The sequence below is a fragment of the Ylistrum balloti genome, unplaced genomic scaffold, assembly GCF_031769215.1.
Source record: "Ylistrum balloti isolate Yb309-2 unplaced genomic scaffold, AGI_CSIRO_Ybal_v1 Utg370964, whole genome shotgun sequence".
NCBI lineage: Eukaryota > Metazoa > Mollusca > Bivalvia > Pectinida > Pectinidae > Ylistrum > Ylistrum balloti.
This window is the reverse complement of record NW_026782542.1, coordinates 120,276-144,287: the sequence shown is the minus strand read 5'-3', so window position 1 is coordinate 144,287 and position 24,012 is coordinate 120,276. Positions and strand designations below refer to the sequence as shown.

At 32.0% G+C, this 24,012-nt stretch overlaps 1 protein-coding gene across 2 annotated transcripts; it reads left to right on the top strand.

The window, feature by feature from the left end:
* Nucleotides 1–925: 925 nt before the first annotated feature.
* LOC132559764 (cyclic AMP receptor-like protein A) lies at nucleotides 926–24,012 on the top strand. Of its 2 annotated transcripts, none has more exons than XM_060224388.1 (14): nucleotides 926–997; nucleotides 4,835–4,887; nucleotides 6,971–7,025; nucleotides 7,494–7,550; nucleotides 8,008–8,068; nucleotides 9,359–9,446; nucleotides 10,836–10,925; nucleotides 11,775–11,810; nucleotides 12,556–12,634; nucleotides 13,477–13,607; nucleotides 13,978–14,054; nucleotides 15,240–15,310; nucleotides 21,845–21,877; nucleotides 23,121–24,012. In XM_060224388.1, the coding sequence occupies exons 1-14, from the start codon at nucleotides 941–943 to the stop codon at nucleotides 23,205–23,207; spliced, it is 975 nt and encodes a 324-aa protein (XP_060080371.1). In that variant the 5' UTR covers nucleotides 926–940; the 3' UTR covers nucleotides 23,208–24,012. The 2 variants fall into 2 exon arrangements, with proteins under 2 accessions (XP_060080371.1, XP_060080370.1); XM_060224387.1 differs by having other exon boundaries at nucleotides 21,845–22,026; nucleotides 23,121–23,209.

The following is a 24,012-nucleotide window of genomic DNA, read 5'->3' as shown; positions in this document are numbered from 1 at the left end:
CTAAATGTTACCTTGGATAAATAAAAAACATTATTGTTGTTAATTTTTTATGACGTTATTGGAAAACAACAAGAACAGAAAACGATTATCCATCTATAGTAGTCTCTTCTCTGTGACGTCATTATTTATTCATTTAGTGTAATGTTGAGTACGATGATCAGATCTGACAGTATTAAATGTGTTGTTTTATCTAATGTTTCCCAAAGAATTCATAGGCTCCGAATTCATAAACAGTTTAATGAAACATAACCCTTATGACTTTCAATTTGTTTCCATATATTTTAATGGAATCAGTCGGTATGTACAGAATTTTATATCGGAAATGCTAGCAAATTGTTTAGCACATAAACAAATTTAACTATGAACGATCAAATACCAGTAGTAAGCTTTATAAAAGTCGTACCTGATTAAAGAACAAGATTTAATGAATTCCAAGGAATGAAATAAGAGAGTTTGGCATAAATGTCCATTGGGTATTATTAAATCATTTGGAGATAAATAGAACATATAAAACGATGAACAGATGGAGATGAATCCTACATTTCTTGACTGACAGTATACACTGAAATAAACATTATGCATATCGGTACCAATTTCACAACAATATTCTATACGTCCGAGACCCGATACATTTCGAAATACGGTGTAGTAATAGCTTTCAAAATACTTAAAGGTGTGGACAAGCTAATTTAACTGTAAATACGACAATCTACTGTTGAGATAGCCTAATGAGAATATAAATTCATCATCCTTGTTCCGGATGTTTTTTTCATAGCCTAAACGCAGAATAGAGAGGAAAACACACAAACACATACTCACTTCGACGATATTTCATTTACGACAGAATTAGTCAGGGTTTGAGTGAGACGCTCTCCATCGGCGGAGGTAAAATTGGTTTAGTTCGTATGTTTGTCAACATTGGAGGAGTGACGTTAGAAGGATGAATTCCACTTCGGACTCTGACTGTCCGATATTTCCAGACCAACCTGGACATTGTGTAAGTCTTCTTCTTATCTATTGACATTGTTTAATTGATAACACGTCTGATTGTCCTATAAATCCATATCGTACAGTTTCTCTTCCAGTCTAGTTATAGTAAGGTGATGTACATCCTTGTCCTGGCTGAACCTACAGAAATACTTCCTTATATGTCTTTCCTTTTGTCATTTTGTTTATATCAAGGATTGAAACATAGATTTTGTTGCACGTGGTACGCATATTCATACTTTAAACATAAATCTTTGTATAAAACAATGACAACATTTTTTTAAAAAGCTATTCATGAAAATGATGTCATCGTTTCAACTTCAATGATGTTTGTTTTTATCCCCAGGAAATAAATTTTGAAAATTGCTAAAGTCAAATCACAAATATGAAGGGTCCAAACATTAATAAGGTAGATATATCCCTTCAAACCATTGAGTCAAAAAGTAATTTTAGGGCCTTCTTTAGCTTTGATTTAGGCCTAATGAATGCCATAGTTGGTAATATTTTTCTCTGCTGTGGTGATATTATATATGGATCGCTGGTAAAAAAAAAACCACGCAAGTATCTATTTTTCATACCTAAATGTGATCTCTCAGTCATACAGTACATAAAGTGTAATTTTATGCTCTGAAGAACTAGAAAATAACGTTTACAATTTTACATTAAGTGCAGAAGCATGTACATAATGATGATTTTGACATAATAAATAATGACTTCATTCTTAAGGGTTCAACTTTTTCACTCAGTTTAAAAGTCACACAATGATAAAAAATGGAAACATCCTCATTTTTTGTGATAAACAATTACTTGTTATGTTGGGGTAATCCTATATAATGATAAACAGATATACCTTGATCTCCTGCAGCTTCACCAAAATGGATATGACGATGATCTCAGTTTTGTGTTGCTGTACGTCTGTCCACTCACCAATTAAGAAAAATGGATGTTTTCTTAACAAAGTGTTCATGTAATACAGTGTATATACATAGATATATAAAAGACTTCACCGTAGTTTCAATGCATATTTTTCAAACAAGATGTGATAAGTTTCATATTGATTTAAGTATTGCAGACCTTGAAAATAGTGCTAAAATACAATGTTCACTTAACACCTGACATTAAAAATGATTTTTTTTTTTTGTGAAAAATCATTATATAATGTCTTAAGAAAGTGTTAGGTGTGTAAGGCGATGTACAGGTAGCACTATTTCTACTTGTAAACATGATTATGATGGTGATTTTTCATCTCCGTGAAACCCGTTCTACTTGTAAACATCCAAGGAAGTTAACATATCTAGATCTATTTCCATTCTGAAAACCAAGGATTCTCATTGGTCGTTCATTTGTCTTCAATTCTGCCACTAGACACATACTCATTAGAAGTGTTTATGGAGGCTATGATCATAAAATCGTTTATATTTTATTTAATCAACACCATAAAACGACTAAGAAGTAAACTTTTTTATTAAACCATATACCAGGAAACAGTTTGAGCTTCAGAGTAGCTAAACATTGTACAGTAATGATAATTACGGCAATTAATCATATCCTGGTTGGCTGATGCCAACAAAAATTATAAGCATACAATATTTTGGTGAATAATAAGGCAAATTTAAGCTATTTTTTAAACTTCTATTTGTTTACTGCACATCTATATTTACATAGAAGTGATGACTGTTGTGTAGCTGAAGAGAATATCGTTCTATATAATTTCGTTCATTTTGTGATGTTCATCCTATACTCACTTAGAGGAAACTTTCTTTGTCTTAGAAATAAAAATTGTTTTAATGCAATATTCATTACATTATTCATCTCTGTAAAGTCCCAAATTCCCCGGGTTTCCTGAGCACACAACTGTCCTTCATCAGAGAACTGCCAGTTGGAAGGGAATAGTGGTAGTGACAGGACACTAATTACTTAATTGGAATCTGAATTCATCTTGATAAGGCAGCAAGACGGACAGTTTTACCTGTGTTACTTAAAGGAAGGAACTCTTGGCTCACTTTTTGATAAGATAGATCAAAACAATTAGCTATGTTTTTTGTTGGCAAAAAAATCACCAAACGCACTATCCAAAATGTGATATTCTTTGCTGTTTTACTATAGGTCTCACCATTCTTAGGCTTTTTGGCAGATATTTGTTACATAAATATATTGCTTTTTCAACTGATGCTTTGGCTTTATAATAATGGACATAATAGAAAATATTTAAACAATATCCACTCTCTAAGTCTGCTTTACCTGTATGAAAATATACAGGTAAATCAAATGTCTTGAGACCTGATGATGACACTGGACGCACACCTGTTCTCAGGTGTGTCAAAGTGTTCATCCAGATATATGTTTGACATGAAAGGGATGTCTGCACCAGCTGATATTGATGTGTGCCATCCAGTTAACTTAATGGGTATACATAGATATTGAAGAGTTCTACTGACTGTTTCTTTCCTTGTTGTTGGTCTCAGCTGTGTTAGGTTTCACATTTTTTCCTTATCATTTTGTATTTATGAAGTTCACATAAATAGTTATGATTTTTCACCAGTTTTATTATACTTCTACACAACACAATGTACCATCAATGCTGAAATAAGACAGATTATAAACCTATCATATGATATAAGACTTTCACTCAGTGTGTTTACACAAGTCACTACCGCCTGGCGGCATGACGTCACAGATTTTATGTGCCAAAGATTCCCGAAAGTTACTGGGAAAAAAGCAGAAGTGCAGACAGATAATCAAACTCACCTATAGTCGAAAAACATTCGGCTACAACGGTATTAGGAGATGAAAATTGATTCTAGTTAGGTGATGTCTATCTCAAATAAAGAGACCTGCAAAATATAGTGTTGTCGATGAGTTTTATGTAACATCAATTCAGTAAAAATTTTTATCTTAAAAATATTTCCAGGAAGTATTTCTAAGATAAAAATTTTAACTAAGTAACATTATTACTACTTAAGTGGTTTAAAACACAAATTCCTCTTGTTGATAAAGACATCTCAGGTAGTTAACTTAAGCGAGTCATCAATTGATCTGTGTGTTTATTAAGGAAGGAAACTTCTCCATATCATGTACACAAAAGTGCTGGGATAAGGAAGCAAATTTTATTTACACTTTAACGGAAATATTTCACACTCAGTGAGAAATTCACATAAGTTATGACTGGAGGACTAAAGGGATTTTGATATTTAATCCTAAAATGGTCGCCCGTGTATCCTTCTGTAAATATTACAGAGGTCGTATAGTATTTCTTTTGTAGGATATTTTCATGCATGTCGAGAGCACAATTTCTAAAACTTTGATGAGTTCCATTACTGAAAGTTATAGTGGGTTCTCAAAAGTTTGGTGAGTTCTCAAAAGTTTGGTGAGTCCTACAAGAAAAATATATGAGGCCATGCAGGACTGAAATATCGGAGTCCCAAAAAATTCATTTACGTGTTCAAAAAGTCAATGATAGTTTTTATCACTTTCAGAAGAAAACTTGACAAATAAACATATATAATTTGTTAAACTTTACCTTATCAGGCTAAAAACAGGCATATATTCCATGGAGATTATTGATGTTGTTGCTGCATTGAAACCAATAATGTTTCACTGTTGTTTGTATATAACCGTGTAGTAAGCAAACATAAGGGGACAGAATGAATGGTTTTAATTTCATCATTGACTGTACACGGTAGTATGGACCAACTACATGTTCAGTGATCACACTGCAATTGTATTAATTGATAGCTAAATAAACAGGTAATAATTCAGTTTGGAGAATACAGATTTGGATTCTGCAAGCTGTAAAATTGTGCCATAGATGTAGACAGATGCTGAATATATATGTCTTGTATTTCAGGATGTCTTGATTGCAATACGACGGACAACAGGTGCTTTATCTTTGGTGGGTTGGTAAGTACATGTAGAAGACAACTAGTGCTTTCTCTTTGGTGGGTTGGTAAGTACATGTAGAAGACAACAGGTGCTTTATCTTTGGTGGGTTGGTAACTTTCTCTTTGGTGGGTTGGTAAGTACATGTAGAAGACAACAGGTGCTTTATCTTTGGTGGGTTGGTAACTACGTCTAGAAGACAACTGGTGTTTTATCTTTGGTGGGTTGGTAAGTACATGTAGAAGACAACTGGTGTTTTATTTTAGAAGACCTAGAAGATAACTGGTGAGATTTTGTCAATGGGTTTAAGTAAGGTGGATGTCAACCAATCTTCAGGTAAACAAAGTTATGACTGTGTAAATGAACTAAGATAATTTGTTCTGTGTATTATTTACAAATCAATTGTACCTGTTTTTCTGATGTGTGTTTTTGTCATTCAGTTGTCAGTGTTTAAACAGTTAAGCATGCATGAACTCCTGAAACAGACCTCAGGCCTTACGATATATAAATGCAAATATACAAGATATTCTATCAGGGAAACCATTAGTTAGCCTTTAGTGTTTGTCTTTAATGGATATATTTGTACAAATATATCAGATCTTAAACAAATTTTACATTTCATATATGAGTCTTGGAGGTTTTTGTTAATACGAGGCTGCTAGCAAAGGTTAAAACTTGGAGACAGTTTCATAAAAATGGCAAAAGAAATGAAAATGAAGTGCTTTTTATCGCAAACCTCAGAAAAGTTACATTTTGACAGATTTTTTTTAATGTTAGGTATAAATCAAAAGAAGGCATCCATTATCTTGCACCATCCTTAGTTAATGATGTAACTTTATTGCTGTCGATGTTATGATATCGTAATCATTTATGATAGGCACAGCCAATGAAAAACCTTCAAGGGCATATTACACTAGTGACATAAGAACAAAAAATATTACAGGGGCAAATTCCCGTGGTACCGTATAGGTCATAATGAATACTTGCTGAAGTATACTGGTTGATTGAATCTACAGGTCTTTTGAGTGTTTACATCATTTTATGCTTTATTAAGAGCCAAGTTCAAGGTACTATACATAAGGCAGTATATATATATATATATATGTGAAACATTTTGTTATTTCAAGTTTTTGTTTCAAAATTTCATTAATGAAAGTTAGTATACATTTGTTTCCTTGTTAATTATTCATTTGTACAAAAATGTGTTTTAAATTCTTAAAAATAGCTTTTAATTTATTAGAATTAAAGCTTAAGGCAGAAATAGACAAACAGAATTGTAGTAGAGAGAACAATATCATTGTTGCATATTTGACAAAAATTACAAAAAATATGCAGTGTGATAGTTAAAAGTACAGTGTTTGATGTTTTTACTTCTCAGTCACATCCATGTAAGTTTTAAATTGATGGCTGTGGATTTTCCTGAAAATGTCTCATTTATCAGGAAAATGCCAGGGTTTCATCAATGAGACTTTTTAATAGCAGCCTGCATGTAGTCGCAGGCATCAGAGATAAATAATTGATGAAGTTGTTGCCTCAGGGGATATTGTCTGAAGTGACAATATGATCATTCTTTACTGAAGCAGGCCTGCTTTATGTGCATGAGAGTGCAAGTTCTCATTATTTATGCACAAACCGAATTAGTGTTTAGAAAATTGTCAGCATCTCGTACACAAAGTATTGATTATATATTACTGGTCATTAGTAGTCATTATTGGAATACTCTCATGCAGTCTAATTAAAAATCTTAGTTAATTTTTCAGAAACTTTAGATATTCAAACATTTAAGTTTTCAGAAACCTTAGATATTTAAACATTGAAGTTTTCAGAAACTTTAGATTTTTAAACATTGAAGTTTTCAGAAACTTTAGATATTTGAGCATTCATATTATGATAGGTGGTCACAAATCTATAACTTTATCATGTCTTTCAGCAGTCTTTGATTTTCTATATTTTTTGTTTTCATAATTTTGAAGTAATTTAAAGTAATATGACTAAAATGATCGAGATGGTGGTGATTTCCTAGATTTGAACTGTTGAACTGACTTCATCATGTTTTTATTACCAAGGGAGATAACTACATTTGATAAAAATGATTCACTTTCAGTATCTTCATGATATCTGTTATTTGGCTCTTTAAAAAATATGCAGCGTTTTCTCAGGTAAGTAAAAAAATTAAATTTCAATTGAAATATTCTTTTTATTTTTTAAATTGTCAACATTAAAATTCATCAGTACACCTGTACTTGTATATTTTTTTTCGAACTCAAGAGCATTAAGAAGGGACATATTAACATCATTTTTTTTTTTAAAGATTTAGCACGAATAAAAGATTTAGCACGAATATTAACTACCTGATAAGTGGAAAAATCTGATAGCATTATGTTCTAATCAATAATGCAATAATGACATATTGTAAGACAGATTACAGTGAAAAGAACAAAAAAGAATATTTTTCATTTTGTAAACAATTTTAAAAGGCCAAAATATTTGATAGATAAAGTTACCTAGAAAGTCATAAGAATAAGAATTTTCTCAAATCTGCAGAAAGTTTAAGAATGATTGATTGCCTCTAATTTATATCCAACGATTGAATTTTAGTATACATATAGATACATATTTGTTTTTAGCGACTGATCATGTACCTGAGCATTGGTGCCCTGTTGAATTCTATATCCTATCTAATGGTAGGTTTATCATATTGTATGTGTCCGAGTACATGAACATGTATCGATTCAATATGGCTACTGATTTATCACTTTCATTTTTTTCTAAACATATGGCTCTATACATATACACAACATCATAATTTCCCAAGAAATAATAAATTTTTTTCAACATTATTGTAATATAAATTCTGAATTAAATTTGAAATGAGATATTCACAACTATAATGGGAAAGAGTTGATTTTGTTTCCCATTTACAAACTTCGTATCCATTACACAGAAATTTCACAAAACCAGTTATGTATATATTTATATTTATGTATATATATATATATATATCTATATCCTATGTTAATCTAAAAGCCATAAAAGAGATCGGAGAAAATTTTCAAAGGCACAAAAACAAAGTAAAATGAAAATAACACAAGATTATTACACCAGTATCAAGGATGTGATTGACTTATTATATTTTTACAGGGAGGGTTGAGACCAGATGGACCTTTGTGTGACTTTCAGGCTTGGTGGATGACCTTTTTTGGTAGGCTGTTTTTTTTTTTTTTTTTATTAAAAAAGAATAATTGTTTTCAACTGTAATTTGATATAAACAAATAAACAGAAATATCAGTCATTTGGAAGTCAGCTTGAATGTGTTGTACACAAAGTTGATGTAATACAGCTACAAATATTAAATAGATATTAAATGGTTTCCTGAAGCTAATCATGTAATATGTATATTTTTATGAACATGGCAAAATGACAATCTGGTACAATCTACTATACTCTATAAAAAAGACATTATGTTTGAAAAACGTTTTGTAAGTGGTGCTGGATAGTTCATTGAGTTATTTCCCTTTGTATGACCACATTCTTATTTTGACTGAAGATTTCATAAACATTGTGCATCGATTGGCAGATGTTCTCAGTTCCAATCAGACTTTGTATTACAATGAAAGTCTGTTGAAGGTGACATCAGCTCTGACAACTTGAAAATTTGCTATAAATACTGTGTTAATAGACAATACCATTAAAGAATGGGTATTGTTATTTACAGATTTTAATAAGATACAGACAAGAATATTATATGATGTAGACAAACAAATATGTAATTTAATCTGATGACATTAAGGTAGACTAAGGGTTTCTTCATTCCTTGACAGGAAGAGAAATTAACTGAGTTATTGAAATCTATATATTAGCATGCTATTTGTACCATGTATAGGAAAATACACATGTTGAATTGATGTATGGGTACAACGCTGTAGGAAAATATTTGACATACAGATATATTACCTCAGGTCTGAAAAATAGATAATAATAACAATGTTATTAATCAAATTTATTATTATTTCTGTACAGTGATGAAATGTACATAAGTTGTGGGTGTGTGCAGTGATAAAATATACTTAAGTTGTGGGTGTGTGCAGTGATAAAATATACTTAAGTTGTGGGTGTGTGCAGTGATAAAATATACTTAAGTTGTGGGTGTGTGCAGTGATAAAATATACTTAAGTTGTGGGTGTGTACAGTGATGAAATGTACATAAGTTGTGGGTGTGTGCAGTGATAAAATATACTTAAGTTGTGGGTGTGTGCAGTGATAAAATATACTTAAGTTGTGGGTGTGTGCAGTGATAAAATATACTTAAGTTGTGGATGTGTGCAGTGATAAAATATACTTAAGTTGTGGGGTGTGTGCAGTGATAAAATATACTTAAGTTGTGGGTGTGTGCAGTGATAAAATATACTTAAGTTGTGGGTGTGTACAGTGATAAAATATACTTAAGTTGTGGGTGTGTACAGTGACGAAATGTACTTAATTTCTGTTACAGATTGGACAGTTCTGTTGTGGGTGTGCTGTATAACCTTTAACCTCTACCTAAATGTTATCAAAATGATCACAAAGGAGTCACTGGAATGGTGAGTTAATAATGTTATATAACATCCCATAGAGTATTAGACTCTCAGAGTTATCTTTGTAAAATGTTGGTTCTTACAATAACAGGTTATAGTTCATCAGGAAACTTGGTATATACGTTGGTCATACTAAGCCAAGCTGATATGCAATGTACAATATTTAAGGTCTTTGACCCCTCAATTACAGAGTTGTTGCCCTTTGTTAAAAGTGTCAGGAACATAAATTTCCTTGTAATTACAGTAGGTTATGGAAACTTGGTATATAAATTGATCATACTAAGAGGATGTGCAGTGTACAAACTTCAGTGCAGTTACTCCCTAATTACAGAGTTATTGTCCTTTGTTCAAATTACTTTCATTTAACCTAGGATAATGAAACTTGGTGTATGCATTGATCATGCTAAAAAGAATATACGGTGTATGAAATGAATCCCTAAACCCCTTGTTTACAGAATTATTGCCCTTTGTTGAAACTTTGTGTCCATAAAAATCCTTATTGGGAAGTATTAATCAGTTTTACAGATACTCGTGTTATCGTGTGCTGTGTTGGGGCCTTTTTTCATTTTATTTTACAGGGTATATTATGTGTTGTGTTGGGACCTTTATAACATTCATATCAATCACAGGGTATATATATATATTAAGGGGTTAATATGCTTTGCAGAGTTTTGTATATCTACTTGATATTACATAATGAATTTTGTTTGCTTAAAGATGACAACATTCTTGATCTAATCTGTTAAAAAACAAACAAAATATCTCTTTCTGAAATTATTTTGAACACAAGTGATACAAATATTTTAATGAGAGAAAATCAACAAAAGCGGACATGTATACATTTTTGTTCTGAAAAGCCCCCCATTTGTTCTTAACCAATTATATTGCTCCATTCAACCATTGATGATGTAGAAACTTTCAACTGAAGTTGTTGATAGTGATGATCAGGGTGTAGGATGAGGCAAATACAAAGGCTTTAAATATTTTTCTTTTTGAATTATCTGTCAAAATGAATGTCCATATGAATTCCTGGTGTGCAAAGCTGAAATTCAGCACATGTTTCTGTGAGTGGCGAAGATAACGGTTCATTAAGTTAAATGTAGATTGATAAAATGGCTCACATGTACATGTAGCCTTTGAGCTTATAGTTGTACAATAGACAGGTGAATCATTGAAGATGCCATGGCAATGTATTGGTGGTTTGGCTTTGAAAATAATTTGATCAAAAAATATTTTACGTGTCTATCCCCATCATTTTAGAATAAGTACTTTATTGGAGATCATTTATTTTATTTACAGGGTTTGTATCATGTGACATCTTGGGGGTTTGTAATTTGTAGTCATTACTTGATGTTTCCTGTGCTGTGTAAAGCCTTATTTATTCATTGTTTACAGGGTTTACCATGTGCTGTGTTGGGGCCTTCCCTTAGTCTTATCATGTCTACCCTTCATAGGAAATCACTATGGCCCCGCAGGAGCTTGGTGGTAAGTATCGTCTTGCCTTAGCTGTGTACTACTTCTAGACTAGAGTTTGGCATCAGAACTTTCTCAACATGTAGTAATGTGTTGTTAGGTAATAACTTGGATTAGTTATGGTAGAGTTATGTATGGTGTGTAGATAGTTTGTATCTAAATTTAGACATATGTATGGTGTGGAGAGGGTTCTTATCTAAATTTGGACATATGTATAGTGTGCAGATTCTTCGTTTCTAAATTTGGACATATGTATGGTGTTCAGACAGTTTGTATCTAAATTTAGACATATGTATGGTGCTCAGATGGTTCCTATTAAATTTGGATAGGTGACAATGCAAGTTTTCTTGAAAACCATGTCATTATACTTCTGATCAGAAAGTCATATTTGAAATACAACACAGTGTCCATTAGCAAAATATTGTGTAGCTAGATGTCCACTAATAAGTTACTTATGGTCAGCTCTGTTGAGGTCTTATTGTTAAGAGGGCCAGAATCACATTTCAGGATCCAAGCCATGTTTGACCATCATCTTGAAAATCTTGGCTAGCTCTGTGGGAATTGTGGTATTGAGATAGGTCTTTCATTGACAAAGTTTTTGTGCTCTGTAGATGGGCCGAATTTACACCAGTGTTACATTCCATTTAGCTGTACAAAAATGTTTAACCCAGTAGACCACCTGTGTCTGTCAGATTCTTTTGATTTTTTCCTATTTTTTGTTATGATATGTTGTCAGATTTTAAAATGACACGAGGTTTGATCGTCCAAATTTCAACAATTAACCTGCCTTTTATATTTTTCTTTGTGATTCTATAATTGAATCATTGCTGAACAAACATGACTTGATCTGATTTTCTCTAGCTGGATAGAAGACAATTGGCATTGGAGGGTAGGAATGTAAGTATGATTTAATATTTTATTATAACTTTTGACAAATTTAAAAACTCCATACTGTGACATACATGCCTTCTTGTTTAGCTAACAAATTTTCTTGTGTAAAGGTATTTTTTCAAATTTTCACAAATAAAAAGCCATTTTTTTATTTTTTATTTATTTCCTACATTTATTTTAATATCAGTTTAATCAAAATTGTGTTTTGTATTAGCAGCATGCAGTATCTTAAATTCTGTATTGCTCATGAAAGCACAAAGCAGGCTGAAATGTTTGCTGACATTTCCTGTTCAGAAATTGGTTGATTTATATCAGTAATAGTTACAGAAAAGCTACTTCGATAAGATACTTAAAAGTATTGTAACAAGATAAGTCAGAAGCTGTATCTTATTACATACTGGTTCTGGTCAGCCATGTTTGGTTTTTTTTTCTGTCTAAATTTTTTACAAAAACAGAAAAAACAAGTTTTGTTAATGAAATGCTTGGCTCCAAATGTATCTGATCAAGGTATTGTAAATGATAATTACGGAGACCTTGGTTCAAACGAAACATATCCTATGTCACGGATACTGGTTCTGTACAATATATATTTTTTATAAGAACAAACATGGCTTTACTGTAGTTACCCAGTAGAATTTTGCAAAAAAAAAAAAAAAAAAACCTTTCTCGACAATGTTGTATACTTCTTTAACATTTCTTCATATTATGTAATATTTATATCATAAATTGTACAATTTTATTTTATTTACAGATGGTATGGACCACTTTTCCTGACAATATTCTGCCTGTTTGTAGTGTACATCTACATTACCTACATACTGACAAGAAAGGTATGTACTGTATATATAGGTATATATATATATACTATATATAGGTATATATATATATATATATATATATATATACTGTATATAGGTATATATATATGTATACTGTATATAGGTATATATATGTATACTGTATATAGTTATACATACACTGTATATAGGTATATATGTATATACTGTATATAGGTATATATATTTATTACGATAAGTCATTCTCAGTATTCCAGAGGTTACACTTACAAATGTTCTCTGCACGCCTTGAACATTTCATAGCAAATTGAAGGTTCCATGTGCGACACAATGTGGGTAACACAATAAGACTAGTTTGATCTTTTGATGTACGTGGTAGCATTACCATTTGTTGTACTAGCTTTTAAATTGGGTGTAGCTTCTTTGTAATCTTCAAAGGAGCCTGGTGATCTGTGATTGGTCAGTTATTTCCTTCTCTTGACCAATCAGATTACTTGCTTTTGCATTCAAATTTGTCAAGAAAAACGCTCCAGGGGTGCAAAAGACAATAGTTAGTGTAACGCTTGGAGTATTGAGGATGAGGTAAGTAGAGGTTAATAGAGGGATGATTCTTTAGGTGTTCTGCTGTTCGTTATTAGAAGAGATTACAAAGTGATTGATTTTATTTCTATCTTATGACTTCTAACTACTTTCTTTATTTTTTGTACTAAAGTGAAACTGTTTTACATACAACTTTATTTTTGGTACAAAAGAACATATAAGTTCACATTAAATTGGATATAAGTAACTGATACATGAGTTCTTGAGATATTCCGTTCACACTACAAACAAGGTCCATATTAGAGATTCTACATACCTATTTGGATTAACTTCAGGCATCATCATGGCAAGGGACTTATGATCCTGACACCGAACATCACAAAGAACTAATGAAAGAGGACATCAAACCGCTGCGTGCCTACCCTTGTATATACCTGGCTGTGTCTATATTTCCTCTAATTAACAGGTAATTTAAGCAAATTTATATTTCATCAATTAACTATTATCAATTTTTCCTCAATTTTAGTCGTATTTTTAATCTTAAGGAGGATTGTGGATTAAATTCTACAACTTGTCGTTGCTTTGTTTTCTTATGCTCTGGACAGCCGAGAAAACACCTGTTACTTACTTAGCATTGTTTTTGAAGGAAGAACTAAAAATTAACAAAGAAGGTAAAGAATGAGCTGCCATACCCAGTATACTTGTTATGAATATTGAGAGTAAACAAGATAATGTGTACATTTCTTCATAATAAATCCTTAAAAATCATAATGCTTACTCATCATTGAATATCAGCATTCTAACATTATTATTATATCATGTTTCTTTTTCTATAGAATACAGAATGCCATATCACCTGAATACCCAGTCTTTCCACTCATGGTGCTCTCAGCTCTTTCCTCTCCTATACAAGGTTAGTATAATCAGAATATTCAGTCTTTCCACTCATGGTGCTATCAGCTCTTTCCTCTCCTATACAAGGTCTAATTGGAATACTTTCCTCAGAATGGTGCTATCAGCTCTTTCCTCTCCTATACAAGGTTAGTATAATCAGAATATTCAGTCTTTCCACTCATGGTGCTATCAGCTCTTTCCTCTCCTATACAAGGTTAGTATAATCAGAATATTCAGTCTTTCCACTCATGGTGCTATCAGCTCTTTCCTCCCCTATACAAGGTTAGTATAATCAGAATATTCAGTCTTTCCACTCATGGTGCTATCAGCTCTTTCCTCTCCTATACAAGGTTAGTATAATCAGAATATTCAGTCTTTCCACTCATGGTGCTATCAGCTCTTTCCTCTCCTATACAAGGTTAGTATAATCAGAATATTCAGTCTTTCCACTCATGGTGCTATCAGGTGCTATCAGCTCTTTCCTCTCCTATACAAGGTTAGTATAATCAGAATATTCAGTCTTTCTACTCATGGTGCTATCAGCTCTTTCCTCTCCTATACAAGGTTAGTATAATCAGAATACCCAGTCTTTCCACTCATGGTGCTATCAGCTCTTTCCTCTCCTATACAAGGTCAGTATAATTGGAATACCCAGTCTTTCTACTCATGGTGCTATCAGCTCTTTCCTCTCCTATACAAGGTTAGTATAATCAGAATATTCAGTCTTTCCACTCATGGTGCTATCAGCTCTTTCCTCTCCTATACAAGGTTAGTATAATCAGAATATTCAGTCTTTCCACTCATGGTGCTATCAGCCCTTTCCTCTCCTATACAAGGTTAGTATAATCAGAATATTCAGTCTTTCCACTCATGGTGCTATCAGCTCTTTCCTCTCCTATACAAGGTTAGTATAATCAGAAAATCCAGATCACATCTTCTTTGTACAAAGTTAGTATAAAAATACATTTTTTTCTTCTGGAGATTGATTGTACAGAGAAAGTATTCTGTTTTAAAGCTGTAGAATGAATTAACAATATATAGGCCATCAGTCCTTCTGTTGATATCAAGTATATCAAGGATAATCCTCCTCCTTGTAATAAACGTTTCTAATCATCAGTTTTAGTTATGGTCAGGTCGTTACTTCACTTCTCTTTCCAGGAAACTTTTAATAGTTTATCAGGACTGTAATGACTTTTATTTGTAGGTGCTGTCAATGCGATAGTATTCGGACTTGACAGAGAAACTTTCAGTCGCTTGACTCCATCACAAATGAAAGTAAGTTCACCTCTATTCTAACTACATAAATACTAACGGTGGTGGGCGTTAGTGGGTGTACATTTTATGTGTCTAAACATTATATACTCATAGTGTTATATTGTATATCTTAACCCATATTTTTGTTGCCTGCTTGAATGACATATGATTTGGTAACAGAATGATATCAAAAATAAGCCGACAACAAAACTATCCTAGAAATAAGCTTGTAGCTTTGTATATAAACAAACCTGTATTTGCTTGTGACCTGCAGCACAGAAAAATTTAGTGTAGTATCAAATTTTGAATCATAAGATATTTATATATATTTCAGCGTCAACAATTTCAACACATAAAAAACATGTATAGATAGATATTGGGTTATAACAAAAAGCTGACTTGTTGACCCAGTCTGAAACCAAACTCAAAATAAATAAAACTAAGGTAACTTTTTGATGAGAGAAAAATCGAAAACTAAGACCTTGATGTTGAAAATCAAATCAAATCTGATGCTTTGGGTAAACATCTCTTACATGCTTCATCAATAACACCATCACGGAAATTTTTGTCAATCCTAGTAATATCTTATTCTCCATTAACCCGGTGTATATTGACAAAATAACACAAGGCATACAAAAATACTGAATACATATGGTATCACAAGGATACATTAATAATGATGGAGTTGTTGTATAACAAGGATACATTAATTATGATGGAGTTGATGTATCACATGGATACATTAATTATGATGGAGTTGATGTATCACAAGGATACATTAATTATGATGGAGTTGATGTATCACATGGATACATTAATTATGATGGAGTTGTTGTATCACAAGGATACATTAATTATGATGGAGTTGATGTATCACATGGATACATTAATTATAATGGAGTTGATGTATCACAAGGATACATTAAGTATGATGGAGTTGATGTATCACAAGGATACATTAATTGTGATGGAGTTAATGTATCACAAGGATACATTAATTATGATGGAGTTAATGTATCACAAGGATACATTAATTATGATGGAGTTGTGTGATGTATCACAAGGATACATTAATTATGATGGAGTTGATGTATCACAAGGATACATGAATTATAATGTAGTTGATGTATCACAAGGAAACATTAATTATGATGGAGTTGATGTATCACAAGGATACATTAATTATGATGGAGTTGATGTATCACATGGATACATTGATTATGATGGAGTTGATGTATCACATGGTTACATTAATTATGATGGAGTTGATGTATCACATGGATACATTAATTTGATGTATCACATGGATACATTAATTATGATGGAGTTGATGTATCACAAGGATACATTAATTATGATGGAGTTGATGTATCACATGGTTACATTAATTATGATGGAGTTGATGTATCACATGGTTACATTAATTGTGATGGAGTTGATGTATCACAAGGATACATTAATTATGATGGAGTTGATGTATCACAAGGATACATTAATTATGATGGAGTTGATGTATCACATGGATACATTAATTATGATGGAGTTGATGTATCACATGGTTACATTAATTATGATGGAGTTGATGTATCACAAGGATACATTAATTATGATGGAGTTGATGTATCACAAGGATACATTAATTATGATGGAGTTGATGTATCACATGGTTACATTGATTATGATGGAGTTGATGGAGTTGATGTATCACATGGTTACATTAATTGTGATGGAGTTGATGTATCACATGGTTACATTAATTATGATGGAGTTGATGTATCACAAGGATACATTAATTATGATGGAGTTGATGTATCACAAGGATACATTAATTATGATGGAGTTGATGTATCACAAGGATACATTGATTATGATGGAGTTGATGTATTACAAGAATACATTAATTATGATGGAGTTGATGTATCACAAGGATACATTAATTATGATGGAGTTGATGTATCACAAGGATACATTAATTATGATGGACTTGATGGAGTTGATGTATCACAAGGATACATGAATTATGATGTAGTTGATGTATCACAAGGATACATTAATTATGATGTAGTTGATGTATCACAAGGATACATGAATTATAATGGAGTTGATGTATCACAAGGATACATTAATTATGATGGAGTTGATGTATCACATGGTTACATTAATTATGATGGTTAATGAGGTTGGACATGGTTATTTTTTATAGTGCCTTAAGATTATTGATAATGTTGTAGTTTGTCTGTATTAAATTATATGGAGTTGTGTTGTCATTATCTAAACAATTGTTATTGACTGCTCTCTAGTTGTACCTGGTATATGTTAAGATAAATAATTATGTACAGAATTAGTCCTAATGCTCATATTGTGATTTTAAACTAGTTTCTTGTTTTATCAGATTACATTGATACATTTCTAGCCTTAAAGACCAAATTAATGTTCGGCAGTTAAAGTCATTTAAAATTTTGTTGATTTTTATAACTTCTAGTATGGTTTGTCTTAGGATGGCAGAGTGTCACGTACTGAAATTAGATCATTTGTTAATTATATACAACAGGTATAAACGGATACAATATGACATGTGACATGCACATATTTTTCCGCCCTTAAGTTTTATTGTACTAAAATGTTTTATGTAAAATATCAACGAGGACATTTTCAAATAGCATTACTCTTTCTTGTCATTGTCACTTTATATTAAATTAAAAGTGTAAAACCGTTGTTGAATATTCACTACTGTTCTCCTTGTTTATTACATGTCAGTCAACCCTGATTTAACCGATGCTTTATTTTCAGTAGGCATGCATTTTTTGTTATACATGTATCTGTTCAGGAAATCACAACAGCAATGGAAATTTTTTGAGATAAGATAAGTTGTCTCAGGTGTTGTATGACATACAAAAGATTAATTGTGTTACAATGAAATATTATTGTGCCTAATAGGAAACATCTTCCAAGTTCATTTTGACTGGTACCATCATGATGTGGCGTCACAGCTTCAGCGGTCAAATATATCATTTATAATAGAACAGACATGATTAATGGTTAAAACCGTTGTTAGGAGGTCATTTTTAAAATGGTTTGCATTTTAAAGGCGGGGCTCTATGATCTACTTTTAATAATAGTTAAAACAGCATATATATCCCTGATTGCTTAGTCAATAAAAATATATCGTTTAGTAATTATATCAAAGACCAACTCAGATAACAATATCATGCCCGAGTATCCTTAATCTTCCTCAACTTAAGGAATTTTTCTTACTTAGAATTGCACATAGGAAAGCATTACATATGTTAAGGAAATTTCCTCAAAGTTAAGTTTCTTTCTGAAACTTTGTAATACTTCTCTTTGATAGTTAAGATTTCATTAAACTAAGGAAGTTTCATGAAGTGAGGGCCTGTATGATTGTGGAAAGATCACAGTAACTGTCGTAATACAAGATGCATCTGATGCTGAGAGTCAAACCAATATCTACTTTATATCAATAGTGTTCAAGTGCTTGTAAAATGTATAACCTGTTGATTGACTAGGACTAGTCTGCATATCCCTGAGCTAGATCTGAAATTGGTCTTGTTTTGATACGTGACTGATGTGAAATTCGTCATCGTCGCTTTTATATGAATGAGTAGACTTTCACACATGCACTTTCATTTTGATATATGTTTGTTTTTAATGAAAGTGTTGATGTGAAAACTGAAAAGTTCAAGCTGTCAACAGAGAGCCTAATATAAAGGACACTTGACAAATACACAGTTCTAAAGCATGACACAAATTGAGGCCTTCACACAAACACCTTTGTAAAATATAGAAGTGAAACACAGAAAAGACACTATGAAACATAATGAAATATGAAGGAAAGTGCATGCACTTTACAGAAGTTATAGCAGTAGACTTAACAGTGCACAACTATGAACTATTTTCGAGGGAGGACTACTTGAAGTGATTATTAGCATTAAGGTGACATGAACAAAAATTATGATCTTAAAAGAAAGCGAGAAATTAGAAAAAATACAAGTTATTATTTTTACACTGAATAAAAAATAAAAATGGATATCATATTACACCTGTGTGTGTCATATACGGAAGAAAATGCATGCTATTTTAAACTCCTCAAATGGCCACAACTTGTATGAGTTTCATGAGAAGATAGATGACTGTATATAAGGTTGTATGTTGGGTGATATCCCATTATTTGAAGTTATTAAAACTTGGCTGAGCTCACGCTCTGAGATAAATCATTATGGTGAAAGCTTTGTTCAGTAGTACACTGTACCAGGTAATCTGGTGTTTGTGTCAAAATCCTTTCACAATACACCATTATCTATTATATTAAAGCGATTTGACTTTTGCACATCAGTAAATATGGTGGTGGTTCAATTTAGAAAAACACATGTATTTGCCAAATAACATTTTTTTTATGATGTCAATGTCATTCAGGCAGGTAAAAAAGGACTGGGTTTCATTATAAACAACAATAAATTGTGTGTGTTTGTAGTGTGTGGCTATCATTACCTGAAGCACCGAAACCATGGTACCAATCAACATATTGGTCATTGTAGACGCTATTCCACTCTTCATGATAGTGTCGACTGGTATATCTGTTTTAGCTATTTATTGACCAGTTGTGCCCCCAAATTTCCCCATAAATGTTCGATCAGTGACCTTACTATAACTGGGAAGGTCATCTCTTTTGTGTACTTTCAGCTTAGTCTCTATGACTTGAAATAGATACCTACTTTTACAGTAAACCTTCGATCAGTTCAAAAAATATTTATTAGATATTGTGGAACTTGTTTGTATTATAGGAAATTTGGCTTGTGAAAATAAATTAGAGTTTGAACTATCAGGGTAGACATTGCCCAAATTCAGGATTAAGTGTACTCTCTTTTAAGCGTTTCCTTGCTAGAATAAGGGTGTGATGCCATGAAGGTGCCTATAGATGATAATTCCCAGCACTGTATGCTGGTTGTGATAAAGCTGGCCCATTTTCATTCTCTCAGTATTGCAGATCATTACACAGCTACTTTGGTATGTCAGTTGACAGTCTTTTCATCAATTGTTGTCATTTCAAAGCTAGTTTGTAGCTTTATCAAAGTTTGAAAAATAAACCTAGTTTTATGGAACATCAAGACTCAATAAAAGATATTGTATTTGGGGCAAAAAAGGATTGGTCAATAGTGATGTTACTTAAAAATTTTACACGGTTGATTAACTATCATGGTGAGCGATTTTTCAACCTTGCTTAATTACTATACTTCCTGTGTAGTGTCAAGAATATGCATATACCATGAAACTTTGATGAATGTAAATTTGATGGTTGTGTGTTTCTATTCTTAGCTAGAATATATGCAATATATATCAATTGTAGAATATATATGATCAAATCTGTATATGCTTCTTAGTAAAATTAGTCGGGTTTGCTTGATTGCATGACGTTGGTGGAAGAGAAAAACAGAAGATGACGTCCTCCCTGTATATATGCTGCAATGGCATACACAGTAATTTATCTTTTCTAATGAGTAATTTTGATTGGTTCATTGCTCGGTTTGAAACAAATCTCATAGATAAGACATTATTATCAAAACAAATTTGTTTGAAAATTTTATTTTGATTTTTCCATTATTTAGTAAATTTAAATGTTTTTATGAATCATGTTTTTCTATAAATGGCTAAACTTTATAAAATAACTGAAACTTTAATCAGATTGATATCACATGACTCGCTTTGTTTTATATACATGCGAATAGATAAACCATTTCTAAATGTTCCCAGTAATTATAAAAAATTTTTAGAATTCGAAAATAATGTAAATTCAGCTATATTGTGGTTTTTATGATCAGTGTTAAATATCTTTTTGTGTCTGTTTGCGAGAAAATAGCTCAATTTGTGATATCAAATGTTATGAACAAATTAATTTTGTAAAACATTCACATACAATCAATATCAAAATGAAATCTATACAACGATTTTAACAAAGAATGTATAGATTTGACATTTTTACAGAGTAGAAGAAAATAGATGCAGACTATTATCTATGTAAATGGTTTCTTGAGTGACATGGTTCAACTACGGTAAAAGCATAGTAAAAAGAGAATTACAAGTTGTTTTGTCGTTTTTTAACAAGTTATGTGAAATAAGATTTCGTCTTTGCAGCTTTTGATTTCCGTCACACTTGGCAAAATTGTATCTACTATGCACCAATACAAAGGAGTGGTTTTTATTACTCACAAATTTTATTGAATTATCAAGGTCTTATTGAAAAATGGCTGCAATACAGATAATCGGTTAATTTAATTGGTTTACTGACATTAAAAAGCATATCATATAATTTTTGCAGAAAAATATTGAAAATTATCTGTATTTTTTATTTGCAGCACAGTTGACTTGTTTTGTAGATGTCAAACCATTTGTGTGATATTCAATGGACAGTTTCTGTAAAATGCATTTTTTTCATATATTGGTCATGTAAAGTGATAAGATCTGTAATGAAAAATCCCTCCATTGTAACTTGTGGTTAAGGGTTTCCACACTCTATATAACCAGCACTATCTTTCACTTCAGATGGCCTTTCTAAGCCACAACCAGGCCCCTCGGGTGAGGGAGTATCCCGTAGCCCTGTATTCCCAGGACACGCTCTCCTCTCCTCTGACTGCTGAACCCCCTCAACCTAGGTTTTCTAACGTGTCCTACTCCCGACTGACGTAATCACGCCATACCTAATACCAAGGACAAGGCTAAGTCCGGTACTAACTTCCACCACTTTCTAATTCAAGCACTCAGATATTTTGACCAGATTTCTTGAAAATATGAAATCTTAGTCCTTTGTTTTGTTTTTTCTACTGTTTGATGAATTGCTTTGATAATGCTTGTTTTGCAGACCGCATCTTGAATAATTTGTTCAACTTTGTGTTAACATCAAATGCATGGAAAAACCGGAAACTATTGCAACATTGTTGGTATTTTTTAAACTGATTTCAAATGTTCAAGGTTGAATTTCAGAAGAGAACAACACTTATTTATCAAATTGGAATGTTGAAAATTTGTGTTTCTTCCAATACGATAAATATTCACTGTTAATTACTAGAAGCTTGTAAGAATGACAAATCTTATCAGTGCGTTCCATTTAACACAATATTGCATGTGTCTTTCTTATCTAAATCAAGGATCATAGATTGATATACACCTCGCTGTCTTTGTCCTTTTTGTACGAAGATCAATTGTGGGATGGAATTTTCACTATCAACTGTTGTTTCTGAGACAAGAACACTTATATCTCCTTTTAACACACATTTGTGTGAGAATGCTGCAAGAAACAGTAAAATGATTGAAATGAGTATGCAATATAAAGGATTAGAGACATGTTTATTCGGATATATGTACTGGTATAGCTTCAGCATATTAGAATTGCAAACCTTTCTGATAATTGTAAAAAAAATATACCAGCTCCAAAACTTCTACTCTGTAGTTGGCTTTGATCTGTTTGTCTTGATGTACTAGCTGTAATGCATGGATTCTTGTCTTTTTAATTCAGAGAAAACATTTTGATATATTTTATTTTTTGTTGATTTTCGGACACTTTTAAACTCACAGTATTCAACATGGCTGACAGAATTCATTTTTATATAATTTTTTAAACTTAAGTAAATATAATTATATACAAGTCATATCATTGTTTAAAATTTATGTGTAAATAAGATGATAGAAGTTTTGTTATTATGGACGTTACTTATAAATAATCGTTCCTCTTCATTCTTCGTTAAAATTACCTGCTAAAAAGTTTAAAGTGAATGTTTATAATAAGATGATATCTCTTTATATGTTTTTGTCCGTTTGCCAGGTGGCTTTCTTGAAGAGGATCAGACGGGGCCCAGGTATCCAGGAATACCATCATCAGGACGTTGGGGAAGATGGAACGCCATATTGAGCAGAAATGAATCATGTTGTCACTTTGAAACAGACCTTAAGGACTGGATGAGAACATGTGAGCGATAACTACCGATACATATTCTGTGGTGCTGAGGCAAACATGCTTGAGACAGGATGGGCGATTACAATAGTAGAAGTTTTGTAGCATCAAGTCAGCTGTCATTAGGTCTATAATTGTTAGGATTAGATCCTAGCATAGTTCATATACAATTCTATATAAATTTGACTGGTTAATAAATAATGTACAGGTCCCACATCTGATTCATATGCGTCTTATATGTATCATTGTTACAGATGAAATTGTTTATGAAAGATCATATCACAAAAATCTTTGGACTCTGTAGGGTTTAAATCATGGTTTTATTCATATATATATTTTTTCAATATGACGATGTGGTTGTTTGTTTGTTATTTTTTTCTATCATTCTTTGACTGACGGCACCAAACATATATTTAAATCAGTTGCAAATTGGTTTTGAAATATTGGTAACTGACTTAGTTCTATATTCCGTAGTGAACCGAGAAAGGAAAATAATTATAACATTCAAGGAAGTTAATGTTCTCTGTTGTTTTGTCATATATATCAGACATGGATTTGACAAGTGCTTCCTGGTTCTTACAACACAATATTAAGATATTAAATTTGCGATAAGATCGTTCTGATACGAAAACTAAATTATGCAGCACAAGAAACATTCCAAATGAATATAAATCAATTTTGGATTAATTTTCTCATTTTTTGGACGATAAAAATTGTGTATTACTCATAGGTATAAAAACCCATGCATTATAATCCACGGTAA